At 53.7% G+C, this 14,228-nt stretch overlaps 8 protein-coding genes across 8 annotated transcripts; 3 read left to right on the top strand and 5 right to left on the bottom strand.

Annotated features, from left to right (window-relative positions):
* Positions 1–322: 322 nt before the first annotated feature.
* AB675_5409 (putative transcriptional regulatory protein) lies at positions 323–2,748 on the bottom strand (the record flags this gene model as incomplete). Its single annotated transcript, XM_018145618.1, has 2 exons — positions 323–1,651; positions 1,705–2,748. The coding sequence occupies 2 exons, from the start codon at positions 2,746–2,748 to the stop codon at positions 323–325; spliced, it is 2,373 nt and encodes a 790-aa protein (XP_018001957.1).
* Positions 2,749–3,353: 605 nt separating this feature from the next.
* AB675_5408 (uncharacterized protein) lies at positions 3,354–4,498 on the top strand (the record flags this gene model as incomplete). The annotated part of the gene is made up of 3 exons (XM_018145617.1): positions 3,354–3,692; positions 3,773–3,875; positions 4,020–4,498. 3 exons carry the CDS (start codon positions 3,354–3,356, stop codon positions 4,496–4,498), a joined length of 921 nt encoding a protein of 306 aa, XP_018001833.1.
* Positions 4,499–5,206: 708 nt separating this feature from the next.
* AB675_5407 (uncharacterized protein) lies at positions 5,207–6,125 on the top strand (the record flags this gene model as incomplete). Its single annotated transcript, XM_018145616.1, has 2 exons — positions 5,207–5,407; positions 5,466–6,125. 2 exons carry the CDS (start codon positions 5,207–5,209, stop codon positions 6,123–6,125), a joined length of 861 nt encoding a protein of 286 aa, XP_018001887.1.
* A 1,159-nt stretch (positions 6,126–7,284) lies between these two features.
* On the top strand, positions 7,285–9,054 carry AB675_5406 (uncharacterized protein; the record flags this gene model as incomplete). The annotated part of the gene is made up of 3 exons (XM_018145615.1): positions 7,285–8,072; positions 8,341–8,722; positions 8,773–9,054. The coding sequence occupies 3 exons, from the start codon at positions 7,285–7,287 to the stop codon at positions 9,052–9,054; spliced, it is 1,452 nt and encodes a 483-aa protein (XP_018001885.1).
* Positions 9,055–9,297: 243 nt separating this feature from the next.
* Positions 9,298–9,941, bottom strand: AB675_5405 (uncharacterized protein; the record flags this gene model as incomplete). Its single annotated transcript, XM_018145614.1, has 2 exons — positions 9,298–9,441; positions 9,519–9,941. 2 exons carry the CDS (start codon positions 9,939–9,941, stop codon positions 9,298–9,300), a joined length of 567 nt encoding a protein of 188 aa, XP_018001931.1.
* Positions 9,942–10,674: 733 nt separating this feature from the next.
* Positions 10,675–11,349, bottom strand: AB675_5404 (uncharacterized protein; the record flags this gene model as incomplete). The annotated part of the gene is made up of 2 exons (XM_018145613.1): positions 10,675–10,950; positions 11,017–11,349. 2 exons carry the CDS (start codon positions 11,347–11,349, stop codon positions 10,675–10,677), a joined length of 609 nt encoding a protein of 202 aa, XP_018001916.1.
* Positions 11,350–11,851: 502 nt separating this feature from the next.
* Positions 11,852–12,552, bottom strand: AB675_5403 (uncharacterized protein; the record flags this gene model as incomplete). The annotated part of the gene is made up of 2 exons (XM_018145612.1): positions 11,852–12,055; positions 12,142–12,552. The coding sequence occupies 2 exons, from the start codon at positions 12,550–12,552 to the stop codon at positions 11,852–11,854; spliced, it is 615 nt and encodes a 204-aa protein (XP_018001754.1).
* A 641-nt stretch (positions 12,553–13,193) lies between these two features.
* On the bottom strand, positions 13,194–14,180 carry AB675_5402 (uncharacterized protein; the record flags this gene model as incomplete). Its single annotated transcript, XM_018145611.1, has 1 exon — positions 13,194–14,180. The coding sequence occupies one exon, from the start codon at positions 14,178–14,180 to the stop codon at positions 13,194–13,196; it is 987 nt and encodes a 328-aa protein (XP_018002079.1).
* Between the last annotated feature and the right edge of the window lie 48 nt (positions 14,181–14,228).

The raw sequence follows: 14,228 nt of genomic DNA, 5'->3' as shown, positions 1-14,228 counted from the left end.
CGGCTTGACAACCGGTATGCTTGTTTCACTAACTTCAGTTGGAGCGAATGATGGGCATGGGACCAGCCGATGCGCCCGGGACCAAGTAAATCTGCTTCTGATTCAGCTATCTGGAGTACTTGTTCGATGCTAAATGGGGAACCGCGCTCCAATCGACTCCGCAGAATCAGAGCCCGCCTGGTGATCGCGCCTTCCGACACTGTTCCCACGCAATCGAACGCCCGCTAACATAATGAGTACATCTGTCGCATTGATCCGGCGCCTGTTTTCTCAACCAGAGACCGCCCTGCCCGGATCTGCGGATCTTGAGCCCATCACACCCCTACTCAAAGATGTACTGATCGAAAATACTCCAATCGATCTCGCCCAAGCTCCCATTCACGGCAGCGGTAGCACGTTCCCAAGGATCGAGGGACACCGCGTTCTGACCGAACTGTTGAAGCGGGCCTTGTGTTGCTTGACCGTACTGCTGTGCTGCAGAGGCCAGCTGCTGGTGGAGCGACTGCTGCTGATTTGTACTTGGGAAGAGTCCGGCCATCATTGGCTGTCCTTCGAACGCTGGTAAGGGGTGGTTGGTGTATGACTGCGCAAGAGAGCCCAGATAAGGCAGCTGACCACTGCTGGTGAATTGCTGACCTTGCGGGCCGTGGCTGGTAGAGCGTTCCTCGGATAGTGCGCTGGAAGGTGCCGGAGTTGGGAAGGGTTGGAACGGTGAGCCCTGGGGCGGAGGGTGGGTGCCGGGAGCTGAGGACGCTGGCGTGTAGCCGTTCAAGGAGTAGGACGGAGCAGGCTGATATCCCTGCTGGATCTGAGGAGCCATGCGGGGATCGATCGGGAGTGAAGGCTCGCGGCCGAACTTAGCCAGAACGTTGGAGATAGCCGTCACGACACGCGCAGCACCTCGAGATTTGGCCGTCAAACTATGACACATGAGCTTAGCATTGTCCAGAACATTCAGATTCTCCTCGATATCCTTGCTGATCGGCTGAGTGGCCACGACAGCCATCGCCAAAGTCATGCAGGCGAGCAGGAAGTCGCAGACGATTGTAGCGGACAGAACCCAGCCGTGACCTTCCATTAATTTGCCGGGCTGTAGGGCGTCGAGCAGATCCTGGAAGGTGTTGATGATGCTCTTTGCAGCAGTAGTACATGCTTGGTAAGACGCAGAGTCGTGTTTCGCGACGCGCCGACGATGTAGTACGATGGTGCATTTTTGGTAGAGAAACTCGAGTGTGATACGCGACATTCGCAACGTCTGAGGGTCGTTGATAGAGTCAGCCATAGGCTTGGCCTTGTAATTCTGTGGGATAGAAGTCCATTCGTTTTGTAGAAGAGCTCCGAGACGCTTGATCTCAGCATCTTCGTTGACGTGAGGTCGAAAGCTGAGAGCGAACGAGTAGATCTCATCGAAGATCGCCATGAGTCCATTCTTGATGATGAAAGTGGCTACAGGATGATAGCCAGCCAGTGGCCGGGAAGGGGGAAGGCTGGTCATGTCTTCGGAAAGGTCTTCATCGGGCAGGTTGTGAGGTGGGTGAATGTCCGCAGCATCGCTCAAAACAGATGCCGGAACACCGAATTGGCAAGCAATCTGGCGGTCCAGATGTCGAATCATGACCCATTGACGACGGCGCATCTCTCCTTCGAAGGGCTCATTTGAGGACCTGGTTCGCGGTGGACGCCGGTTTGAAACGCCAGCCTCACAATGATCGGCACTAGTGCTGCAACTTCTCTGGATGGATCTTGGTATCGCATGTATTGAGACTGGGAGAAAATCAACAGCGCGGGAATCAGGTATGTGCTCGGTTTGAGATAGCCTCCAATCGCCAAGCAATGAGCGGCAGCAGTGATCCATGCGTCGCGTTGCGACAGATCCGGCTCCTCACTCTTCTGAGCAATGATCATTGCAGACAGCGACATGATGCCAAATAGCAATGCAACCCAGATTGGATCTGCGCCGTGCATGTTTTTCCAGAATTCATTGTACTCGCGCAAGAACTTTCCTCCGTGAATGACAGGAATAACCATGAAGGTTGCATCGAAGTAATCCTGGATGACTTTGTCCACTTCGTTCTTGTCTGCTGGGAGGTACTGCACAAGGACCGTTGTCAGAGATGGTGGGTTGGGGTTGCCCAGAAGGAAAGGCGCTTCGTCTCCGGTCACAATACCATCATCGATGTCGGAGAGTGCATCCTCGTAGCCTTCCATTGACGACCGAAGCTGCTGAAATATCGATGACCAGTGGGGACCATCGGTAGTGCTGAGCAGTGGCTCTCCATCTGCAGTGGTGGAAGTCGGGCCTTGGCTAGTACCATAGTGATCTTTTCGATCGGCTGACTGATAGTGGTCCTGCGGCATATAGCGTTTGAAAAGACTCTCAAGTTGACCGAGCTTCTCCAGCTGCTTCTTGCGGGCCTCCGCCGATTTGCTTCCTCGGCTACCTGCATTGCGTGTCTTGTCGGCACGACTGGCGTATATGCACAGGTGATCTTCACCACGCTTGCGGCAAAGACTACATGGTGTACCGCGATCGCATTTTGATCGTCGATCACGACATGGTTTGCATACAACAGGTTGACGGTTGCGACGCTTGACAGGCTTCTGTGGTTTTGGCTGAGCCGACGCGTCGTCCGTCGCGCTAAGAGTCGGGTCTTGAGCTGGACTGAAGATGGATGCTGCGGTCGCGTCGTTGACTGGCGGCGGTCCTGGAATTTCGGGATTGAGGTCTTGCATCTGCTCGTCAGCCATCGTCTACTACGACGGCAACTGCCGCGCGAAACTCTGAGATGATATTGCTGGTTCTGGGAATCCGGTTGATACTCACAGTAGGAGATAGTACGTAAACCCGTGGCTCTGAAGTAAGCTTGGAGATGAGCTTCATACTCATCAATGGTCACCTGACCGCTAAGCACCATGTGGATATTCATGGTTAGATGACGTCATCAGAATGTTTTGTTTAAGTTGATCCTGTGAAACTTCAAGTAGAATACAGTGAAGCCAATGACTATTGGCAAATTTGTTTTGCACTGCCTGATGCGATGTTGATGTCTTTCACAAATTGATTTTTACAAATTTATGACTGAGTAGCCAATGTCACCGCGGTGAGGAGGCAGACACGTGAGCAATGCTGGTACGATCGTAAATGCCAGGCATGAGGGCAAACCTCCCCTTATGGCTGCCTAGACTGCCGCATAAAGCCTTGTCAAAGGACTCGATGCTGCTGTGATTGATGGTCGATCTCATGTAGGGGTAGTGAATGGACGGACTTTCAAACGACAAGACATCACCGACCTGTGACCCGCGACCCGTTCCTCGTTGCACGCGATCGAGCTCATTGATCGTCGCAGAACATCATGAGCCTTCGATCCACAGCCGCTGGCAGGGCCATACCAGTCCACCGAATAGATCTCTCGCTTCCGCCGCACGAGCGCTACAAGGCGCTCGCATTGAAGTACAAGAAGCAGGTCGCCACCATCACGCCCTTGTTCAACGAGCTCCTGGCCGATCTTGGAATCCCTGACGCCAAACACGAAACGATCAACACCCTTGCACGCTGGTCTCTACGAAGGGTTCGCTCAAGAGAAGAGACCGAGGAACTGCGTGGTATCAGCGAGGTCACCGGGGTTGAGATGTATTTGCTTGTTGCGCTTAATGTGGTTCTGGATCTGCTGATGGGTTGCACGTCTAGCGTCGTACGCTCTGAACAGGTACATGTTATCATTTGAGGACATTGGACTGGGCAATGGACCCTTTGCGACGCGTGGTGGTACAGCTCGATTACATTCGCTCCAACGAGGATCCCGATCGTGTGCTAGCCAGCAGCATAACCTACGTCGGCTTTGTGGGAGTTCTGACAGGAGTTCGACCGCATCTCAGTATGAGCCTGAACTTTCGGGCAGTTCACCAAGTGAACGGGCGTTGGAGCAGATTTCGGTTTTATGCTCATCATGTGGCAGTTCTTCTTGGCTTGAGTCGCAGTATCTCAAGTATTCTGCGAGAGTATCTGCTGACGAATGAAGTGCCCTCACTAGCCAGCTTAGAGCACGACCTGCCGAGCAGACGGACCACTGCCGCTTACCTTACATTCAGTGACGGCGTCCACGCGCTGGTGCTTGAGAAAGACTACAACACTGCCATAGCGCGCCACGATGTCGACGGGTTCGTCGTTGCCACAAATCATGACTTCGCCAGTCCGGCATTCGACAAGGAGCCGATACCTGGGGCTGCGTCTGCGGTAGGGCCGTCACGAACGTGCGCTTTGGATGATTTCATGGATGATAGTGAGGAAAGGGCTGCTTGCGTGGGTGACAAATGGAGGAGGCATCGGACAGCTGGTGAAAACGGCATCACCAGGCGTCTAGCAGCCGCCTGGACCAGCGACTGGCCGACGGCGAACGAGACGACTCACTACGCGTGTGTACTGGATCCGGACGAGGGACAAGTCGAATGGGCACGAGTCTACGTGCGGCCATTGCGGGAGCCGCACCATCGGTTATGACCGCCATGATGTGTTGAAGGACTGCAGATCACATGTCCTTTGTAGCTTTGAAGCTTGGATAAAGACCTTCACGAGCACGTTGGATGAGTCCGTTTGCCAGCTAGGAGACTGCCGAGGACTTCACGAGCAGGAAGAATGTCTTGCAGATAGCTTGAGGACTCTACAAAGCTATCAGCCCCCTGGATCCAGACGAAGAACTTAGAACAGGTGTGCTTGACTTGGATTTCAGACATTGATCAATGCAAATGGACGAGCCATCGTTCTGCACGCCGCTTGTTACTTCACTTTACTCGACTCACTGCTGGCAGGGCATACAAATAATCTGACTACTTCTCCCCGTTGCGGCCCACCTTCCCTGCAACCACGCACTGCATTCTTCCCAATCACATCTTTTCGAACCTATCAAGCCAGCATCGCAGTCGATATCCTCAAGATGTGCTTCTCTTGCGGCTGGCCATGGAGTCAAGCCACGCATCTTGCCGCCGCGCCAACCCGAGACGTCTATGTCAATCTGCCAGATCAGTATTCGTGGTATCCGGATAACTGGAATCAAGTGAGTCACGTCCGAATTTCTGATTTGCAGTTGCCCCGTGACTTGATTATATCGACTTCAATCTCAACGCCCACCAACCTTCTTCAACCTTGACCACCACATCGATATCACCACCACGCTACATAAGACCTCGTCGCATTCGTCAAATCGTCAAGATGGTCTTGCCATATTACAATCAACTCGCCGTCGTGCCCACCACTCTCAATCATCCCGCCGCTGGTCATTGGGAACGAGTCGAAGATTGGCCAAAGACTTTTCCGCTCAACCCTACTTACACGCTCGCTCTGCAGGCTCCGAGTGCGACTACTGCGTACTACGCCTCTCTTCCGAACGCGCAAGCGACGTACTACTGGGCGGTAAGTCTCCTTCCGCATCTCGCCTCACCTGAGGCTCAGCGCTGACATCGCATCTCAGGGTAACGGCACCACCCAGCCTGCTGGTTACTACTATCACAACGGCCAGTACTACGGCGCGACACCTCCTCCCACGGCTACCGGTTGGCAATACCCATCTCCTACCTCATACTCCTCATACTACTACTCTACTTCATACCCAAGTAACAACGCCTTCTCTTCATATCCATACTCCTACCAGTACACATACCCATATTCATCATACAGATACTCACCATCTTTCTACACAGCCCCTCCTGCTCACTGGCCTTCCGCCTGGCCGGCTCCTCCTGCTCCCTCCGCGTGGTATCCCGGCTGGTCTGCACCCAGCACTTGGCCTGGTTCGACCGCCAACGCCGCCGCGACAGCTGCCTGGTACATCGCCCAGAATACCGCCATGGCTCAGTTGCCTAGTGCTCCTATGTACTTCGTCGGCTCCAGCCCTGCCGAGATCGCTGCTCAGAACGCCGCTCTAGCTGCGATGCTCAACGTTCCGGTGCCCGGTGGCAATCAGCTCATTCCATTCAAGCCAAGCACGAATCCGCAGTTCTGGTGCAAGGAGTTGGACGGCAGTTGGACATTGCGAGAGCAGAACGATATCCTCACGGGCGACATTGGTGCTGGAGTCTGGGAGAAGCACCCGACCAGTGGCTATCACTACTTCGTGAGAGCTCCGATGTGAATCGGTACCACAAACACGATTACATTATCACGATTCGACGGGCGAGAGGCTGATCGAAGACGATCAGTCGAAGTCGGGACGACATCAGAATACGACGATCGATATCCATGAGGCGTTTTGATTTGATTTGGTTTGGGAAAGACTGCCAATGATGAGGCAGCAGCAATCTTTCAGCAAAGGCGCCAAGGTCTTTTGGAGGTGAACGAACTTGGATCGAGCTTTAGATACGCTCGCGACTAAGTCCTCAGCAATATGCCACATCTTTGAATTGCTACAAGAAGGCAATGGGCGACTTGCAGGCGCAGGCAGGCGATCTAGTAGTCGTCGGAGCTCATCCTTCGTAAGCAAAGATCATAGCTTGAGAGCTTTCACACATAGCAAATGAAAGCCATTCATTCGTACTGCAGCCTTCCTGTGATCCGAGCGGGCTGTGCCGCATACCAACGAGGGCAAGAGCTGCCGCTCAACGAAGAAGGACGGCGTTTAACTCCACAATACCTTCCCGTTGCTGCTCGCAAGTTCAAAACAGACCTGCTACTGCTGCTGACGCGCAGACAAACTGGGTTACGCGACTCCTGCACTAGTCTCGAAGTATATTTTCAACTTCAGCCCTTCCCCTTCCTTGCTTGAATCAGACGGGCATACCATCGACAGGCCGAGCTTCGTCAGCCCGGCAGATATCTGCGCTGTATGGCCTCGACGAGGACATGCATTCAATCGCATCCGTCGACGGTCGCACGAGTTGTCGCCTCAAAGCTCGCAGAAAATTTCTTGGCTAACCCGACGCGTCCTCCCACCACAGTCAAACTTTCGTGTCGTCACCCCGAACTCACACCACCAAGCTGCCTATGCATGTCTCATGCGGCTCTGATAACGCCTGGAAGCTATGCCATAGCTACTATGGCATAACGGTTGGTGCCGGCAATGGTCCGGATGCTACTGGCAGGAGATGAGCCGGGCGACCCGAACTTTTGGATTGTGCAATGATCTCAGTACTAATCGGCCAACAGCCCGCTTTGACTTGACAGTCTTTAGGTGACGTGGACCGTTGAGCTGATCCACGACAGATATGGCTGACCTAGATTCCGGAAATGCAGTTCAACATCTGCCACCATCATCTACGTCGCGCGATCTGCTGTAGGGTGAGTTTCTGTGCAAGATGCTGAAACTCAGGGCCCTGGCCCGGATCAACAGCTGGGGCAGCACGAGTGAAACAGAGACGCCCACCAAACCGGCAAAAAAACTGAAAAAGCGAAAGAACAGCAAGCAGCAGCTCTCGGACCAAACAAAGGACCAGCTCTATTTCCATCAGACTACAGGTTCTCCTGGACCTTTCACACCCTATGCCATTAACGAAGACACCTTGATCGCGTCTAACATCTGCAACGACAACTTTCGTGCCGCCTTCGCGATACAAACGCTTAAACACGCCCAGGTCTTGACGGATGAAGGACTGATACAAGCGAACATGATCAACAACAACGACTTAGGCATTCGCTTTGGCACCACATTCGACTCCAACTCACAAAAGCGTCTGGTCAGCCTGCTCTACTGGTGGGACAGCGAATGCACCAGACTACGGCCCCTGCTTGACGAGGAAGCCGAGCTCGATCGATTCATCACCCGCTTTGAGGACAGTGGCGGCGAGGTCGCCGCGACGGCCGACGATGATCACGCCACAAGAGAGCGCCTTGACGAGCTAAGATTTGCGAGGGAGACGGTCAGGATGAGGATTCGGCAGCTGCCGAGTGAGAGATTAGAGGATGTTGAGTCCCTCGAGCTTGGCCTTCCGTCGCGAAGGAGCACGTATGGGTCTGAGTCCTATGTTCTCGTGAGGGACGGATCGCAGCGAGAAGATGGGCGGGAGGAGGGCGATGAGCCGCCTGCGTATGAGCGGGAGCCATCGCAGGATGAGGACCAATTTCAACATCGGCAGGATCCGCCGCCGTACTCTGACTTAGAGGTACCTGCTCACGCGATAGTACATTCTTGAGAAGCGGCCAACCTAGCCATGTTTTACGACGTATTGATTCGAACGAGGGGATGATAGGCATGCACACGAGTCCCGGACTACTTCAGGTGCAACAGGCCTCAGCAAGGCAAGTGATCTGGTGTTCATCACGTACTGGTAATATCTAAATATAATCCGATACAGGGACCTCTTTCAGGTGAAAGATCTCGTTTTTGTCGACGCGTAAACTAAGAACAATTCCAGACCTTATGCCATCTCCCTCAACAAGAAATTCTCTCAACACAAGACCGAATCTCCCGCCAAAATGACCATCACAATCAATGGCCACGACTTCGGCGCCTCCAACATCTCAGAAGAGGAGCTACGCTTGCTTGTCGACGCAGCGAAAGTCAACAAACGAGCCCTTCCCTTCACTGAGGCCATCAGCCTGTCCATTGGGGTAGTCCGCAAGACTGACATTCATCCCGCAATTCGATCCCTGGCAAATGCAGTCATTCTTGCCGGGACACAAGTCCATGACGGCGAAAAGTGCTCGGCGATGGAGGAGCACCTCCGCCTTGTCATGGAGTACGAGCAGGCTATCACCGATCCGGTGAATGGAATGCAAGATCTCCTTTCATACATGGTATGTGAATGCAATCGAGGGCGCGAGCACGTTGCGCTGACCTTGTCAAGTTGTTGGAGGGGTTTCATACATGTAAAAGTATCATTGAGGAGAGTCGAGCTGCTGGGAAAACTCGCTACGACATGTGTCCGGTGACCGGGGCAATTGAGGCTCTGAGGAAGATTATGCGGCAGCCCATCTGTGTTGACAGCCTTCAACGGGAGTTACGTCAGATGAACCGCGACAGAGAGGCAATGGGTTTAGAAGCCGTTCACGGTGGCGGCCTCATCGTCAAGGTTGAACGGAAGTGTAAAGCCTGCGCAGGCGTGGGCTGTCATTGCGACACCATCTAGACGACCCATGAGGTTAACAAGAGACCTCGGCGGAGTGGATGCCGTTGCAGGGCGACAGACTTCCACATAGCTCGAGGAGTCCAAATGCAGTACCTGATCACGTCTGCGATGATCTCTTCATCCCCTCCGGCCTGCTGACCTCCTCTCACTGGTTCATGCCATGTTTCGGCCATAGTTCTCTTGCTGATCGCCAGATTTAGATGCACCTAGCACTCCGGGCAATTGTGTCTGATGGTTCGCGTCCTACAAAGCCCTGCCCGCGGCGTTCGCCAGACGAACACCCTGTGCTCTCAGGCTTTCGATCCCATGAGCGGCCGGACACTGACCCAACGAGCCTCCAGCAGCACGAAAGAGGCCGACCATACGCTCCATTTGTTGAATTTCGCCCTAAGCATCCCGCATCGGTTAGCTCAATACACGGGCATCTCACCTCTGGTCGCAAAGTTGGCTGGTTTTGGACTTACAAGACTGACCTCCGCGCTTGCTATAGCTTCTACCATGCCATTTGCCGGGTTCAGCAGAGCCTTGTGCCAGTCGAAGAAGCGCTGAGTGTGTTCTTCCTGATGTGTACAGGTGTCTTCGTGGTGATCTTCCATTGTTCTGAAGATGACTGCACATGCTGATATTCGGACTCTCTCGCGAATGTGGGTCTTGCGGACGATTTCAAGGCACTCTCGAAGGGCTTCGGAGACGGAGACAGGAGGACTGCGGCCGGCGACATATATGGCGTGGACAAGTAGGACCATTTCCTCCTCTGGCAGCTCGGCGGAGGTGAAGGACTGGTTGTCGATGTTGATTGAGAAGTTGGCTGGCATTGTGGTGGATGTGTGTCTGAGAGGTTTTACTTTGAGGAGATCGGTGAGATGATGGAGGAAGATGACTGACATGGTAGATCTGGACAGCACTTATAGGCGATGACCCGTGTTGTTGTTCCAGTTAGATGTTTGTACCGACTGGGTTCCCTTTGTCTGCATGTCTAACACCCTGTGGAAAGTACACGAGCTCAAAGCCTTGGGTCAAACCATTCTCTCTGGAACACCATCAGTACGGGATTGTACTTACCGCCCACCTGGCCAAGGAGAACTGAAGACAAAGGACATTGTCAGCACTGTTGGGATGTCTGCAGGTGGAGAAGATGCTAGATACCACTAGCAAGAACATGGGCCGCACTCGGAGCAGGAGACGAAGGTGCGTGGGACGGAACATGCGTGAGAGGTGTCGTGGCAAGTCGCAGGATGACCAGCGCTGTTGAGCATGCTGACTCCACACAAACCTGGACGCGTGAGGATGTATAACTCCTTAAGATCGCTCTCTATTGTTGACAGTCTGCGCAAAGTCTTCCGACCATGACTGCACGATCGGAGAGCTTCCTGGTAGCGACGCCTTCGATTCAGGTAGCGGGTTGCCTCACCCGGCCTCACTGCGTCAAATCCCGTCCATACTGTATCTCCAGCCCACTTATGGCCATAACTGCGATGAGAAGAGCCCTTCCAAAGGAATACGGGACCATTAACGCCTTTAGATCGACGAGGCTTGCTCGTACTTCACGCGGAGGACTCTGATCAGTCTCCGATGTCGCCATGCTCCTCGGAATTGCTGTTGTCACCTCCCCTCCATTGCCTAAGACAATGTGCCCTCCGTGCTGGCTGGACTTGCAGGACCATCACCATCGCCATCGCCGTGACTACCTCCACTGCCAGTACCATGACTCGGGTCATGGCCACCTCCATTGCCATTACCACTGCCATGGGCTCGGCCATAACCACATCTCGCATCATGAACATGAGTCCCTGGCGATCTCAAGATCTCAATCCCAACAGCGGCCGGACACTTGGTTAGAACTCCCCTAGCGGCTCGAAATGAGGCACCTACAAGCTCTGCTAGACGAAGCCCTTCCTAGAGAATCCCAGCTAGTTAGCCTATCACATCATTCCGATTGTGTGAAAGGGCCTATTAACGTACCCGCATCTCATCCGCACGACGAAGACTATCCTCCATGCCGTTCTCCGGCTTGATCAAGGTCTTGTTGTATTCGAGTACGAGGTTGACGTGCTCGTCCATTTCCAAGCAGGTATCCTCTTGATGATCCGCCATACCTTGAAAGATGATAGCTGTGGCGCCAGAGCGGATCTTGTGTCGGATTTGAGTCTTGCGAATGATGGCCATGGCCACACGGATAGCGTGGGAGACAGAGGGCTTCCGGTCGTGCATCTTCTTGGCGAATATGAGTAGTTCCATCTCCTCGGTTGAGAGATCTTCAGCAGTGGAGGTTTGGTCGTCGATTGTGATTGACATCTTGGCGAAGGCGTTAGATGAGCGGCTGAAAGCTGTTGCGTTGAGGGGAAATGGTAATCTAAGCTTTTTCAGGCAGAGAAGAGAAAGGGCTTTTTCAAGTTGAAGTATCAGCTGTCTTTGTTTGTTTGCTACCTCTCAGGGAACGGGACTTTGCCCAGGTGCGCCTTCAAGAGATGCTTGGCTCGAATGGTCTCTGTCCATGTTGATTTCACTTGACGCTCACCGCGTCACCTGCGTGGCCAAAGGGGAGCGATTATAAAGGAGAGGAGTCTCACCAGACTTGGATGAACATCGAGCCTTTCTACGCTTACGCTCGCCGGTCAGTACGGCAAAACTGGACTGCTGCCTCCATTGCAAGCTTTGCTTGTACTCACTATATCGGTATCTGACAGAGAAAGCGTACGAAGAGCCCTCGCGCTGCCACGTCTAGGGCCAAACCACGATGCCAAAATCACCACTACACCCGCGCCCTCACCCGACATATCGAGCCGCAGCCAGTATCCTATGCATTGTTGGCATTATTCTTTCCTGCGGGCTCCTGGATGGTACAGCCAACGCCAGTGCCGCATCTCTCGTCATGGACGTGGGCCTTGGGAGCTCTCAGGTACTCGATCCCAACCGTGGCCGGACATTTGTGGAAGACCGTTCCAGCAGCTCGAGCAGCCCGGAAGGAAGCAAGCGCAAGCTCCGCTTGACGGATCTCCTCCTGGAATATATGGCTTAGCCGCTGATACGCATTTCACGGGTTTTTTTGGGAAAGGGGGCTCCCAGGAGAATGCTCTGTATACTTACCTGTATGTTCTCAACACGAATGCGACTGTACTTCATGCCGTTCCTTGGGTCAATCAGAGCCTGAAGGTATGTGATGTACAGCTCAGCATGCTCATCCATATGCTGACAGTTGTCCTCCTGGTGAGCCGCCATTGCTCGAAAGATCATCTCTGGTGCGACGATGCGAACCTCGCGCCGGATATAGCTTCTCCGAACATAAGCAATGCCTGTGCGGAGGGCGTCGGAGACGGAGTATCGCGGGTTTGCCTTTTGTTTGGCTTCTTGAACCATCTGCATGTCCTCGGTGTCGAGGTTGGTGATGGTTCTGGTCTCCTCGTCCATCGAGAAAGTAGCATGGAACTGGACAGACATACCGGCCGAGAAGTGTGGTGTGTCGTCGGAAGGTATTGCGTTGCGGGATCTAGTTGTCATGACGAAGGCAGCTGGCTGTGACGATAGGAGAAGCTGGCTGCAATAATCGAGGGGGCTGGCTGCTATGATAGGGAGAACTCGCTGTTATGATAAAGGGACAGGGTTGACATGATGACCGAGCGAGTAGAAATAGGCCCAGTCCCGTTGTTGCAGCTGGACATTTGCTTCCAAGTTTTTCTTTGTTTGCATGTCTCATTCAAACGGGAGGGTACATGAGAACGCAGACTTGGCCCGAATCATATGTTGCTTGAACTTCATCGAGACGGGAACGTACTTACCGCTTATCAGGCCAGATGGAAATTGCAGATGAGGAACCTAGTTTCCGCTACTCGGACGTCTGGAAAAGGAGAAACAAAATTGCTGAAAGCCGTCGCGCAATAAATGGTGTTGAACGAATCGAGCAACTCTGTAGGAGTAGCTCGGTGATTCGTCGAGGGTGGCAGTTGCGTAGTGACCGCAAATGCTGTTGCCTAGAAGCCGCATCCGGGCGCGAAATGGGCAGGTTCACCTCGAGAGTGTTTGAAAGGAAGTCGTGCCCGCAAGCAAATGTTTGCACCGCTAGGCAAGTCCAGGCATTTCATCTGGCAGCTAGGCTCCAACAGCGATAGAACGCTGCACAATCCGAAACATACAATATCGAATCACTGCTTCGCCGCCGTCTTCGCATCCTCCTTCTCTTTCATCTCCTCCCGTATCCTCTGCCTCTGCTTATCCATGCTCCGCATATTGCTCATTCGACACTTTCCGCTCGCAGCCTCCATCCACAGTTTCGCATACTGCTGGTGCAGCCACCACATCCGCTTAGGCATACCCATGCCGTCCTCCTTTCCTTTGCCTCGGACTTCGTCCGTGCCGTTGTAGAAGATGGATTTCAGCTTGAACTCCGCGAAGCCGTGCTCGAAGTCACAGTGCGCTGAGATCTCGAAAAGGCCGTCTGAGTCGCGGGGTGAGTAGGGATTGTTCAGAGGGGAGGAACCACAGCGGACGAGGATTGAGTTGGGTGCGTAAGAGGGAGTATGGGCTAGGACGATGAAGTGATTGGTGATGGCGGTGCCGACAGGATAAGTTGAGGCGGCTAGATCCTTAGGGCTCCAAAGGTCCTCGGGCTCCTGGATCGGTTTCGATGTGGCGGCGGTTGACGGTGTTGCTGGCGCTTCATTAGAAGCAGACGAGGAGAAGGTTGAGGTCACACGCGACCAGGCAGATTTCGATGTCTTGGCAACCTCGTTAATGATCGGACTTGAGGTCGCTTCAGGATCGGGAGGCGGAAGGCTTGATCCTGTGTGGCCTCTCCCGTGGAGGTAGCGCTGGACCATAAACGGCCAGCCACTCCAGATACTGCCACAGAAATGCTCAACGAGCCGACTCCCTCCAGCCTGAGCGTCCTCAATGAGATCCGGTCGGATATGTGTTAGTGGCACACGCCTGACTATCACATCGCTGTTGTAAAAGTTGTTGTGCGGGTTGTATCTGCGATAAAAGGACGACTGAAATAGTGGCTCAGTGGCAGGGTCTAGGGGTTCGTGGACTTCACAGTGTTTGGTGTAGACGAAGAAGAAGCCTACTGCCGTGAAGCTGCTCACGAGGGTGCCCTGGGCGAGGAGAGAAGGGATTGATGGACGAGGCATACCGAAATCCTACCGCCTCGACGCTTCTTGTGGGTGGTCAGGCGATCC

The sequence above is a fragment of the Cyphellophora attinorum genome, assembly GCF_001299255.1.
Source record: "Cyphellophora attinorum strain CBS 131958 chromosome Unknown Contig8, whole genome shotgun sequence".
Classification (NCBI taxonomy): domain Eukaryota; kingdom Fungi; phylum Ascomycota; class Eurotiomycetes; order Chaetothyriales; family Cyphellophoraceae; genus Cyphellophora; species Cyphellophora attinorum.
The sequence above is the reverse complement of the archived record's forward strand: the minus strand, read 5'-3'. Positions and strand labels throughout refer to the sequence as shown.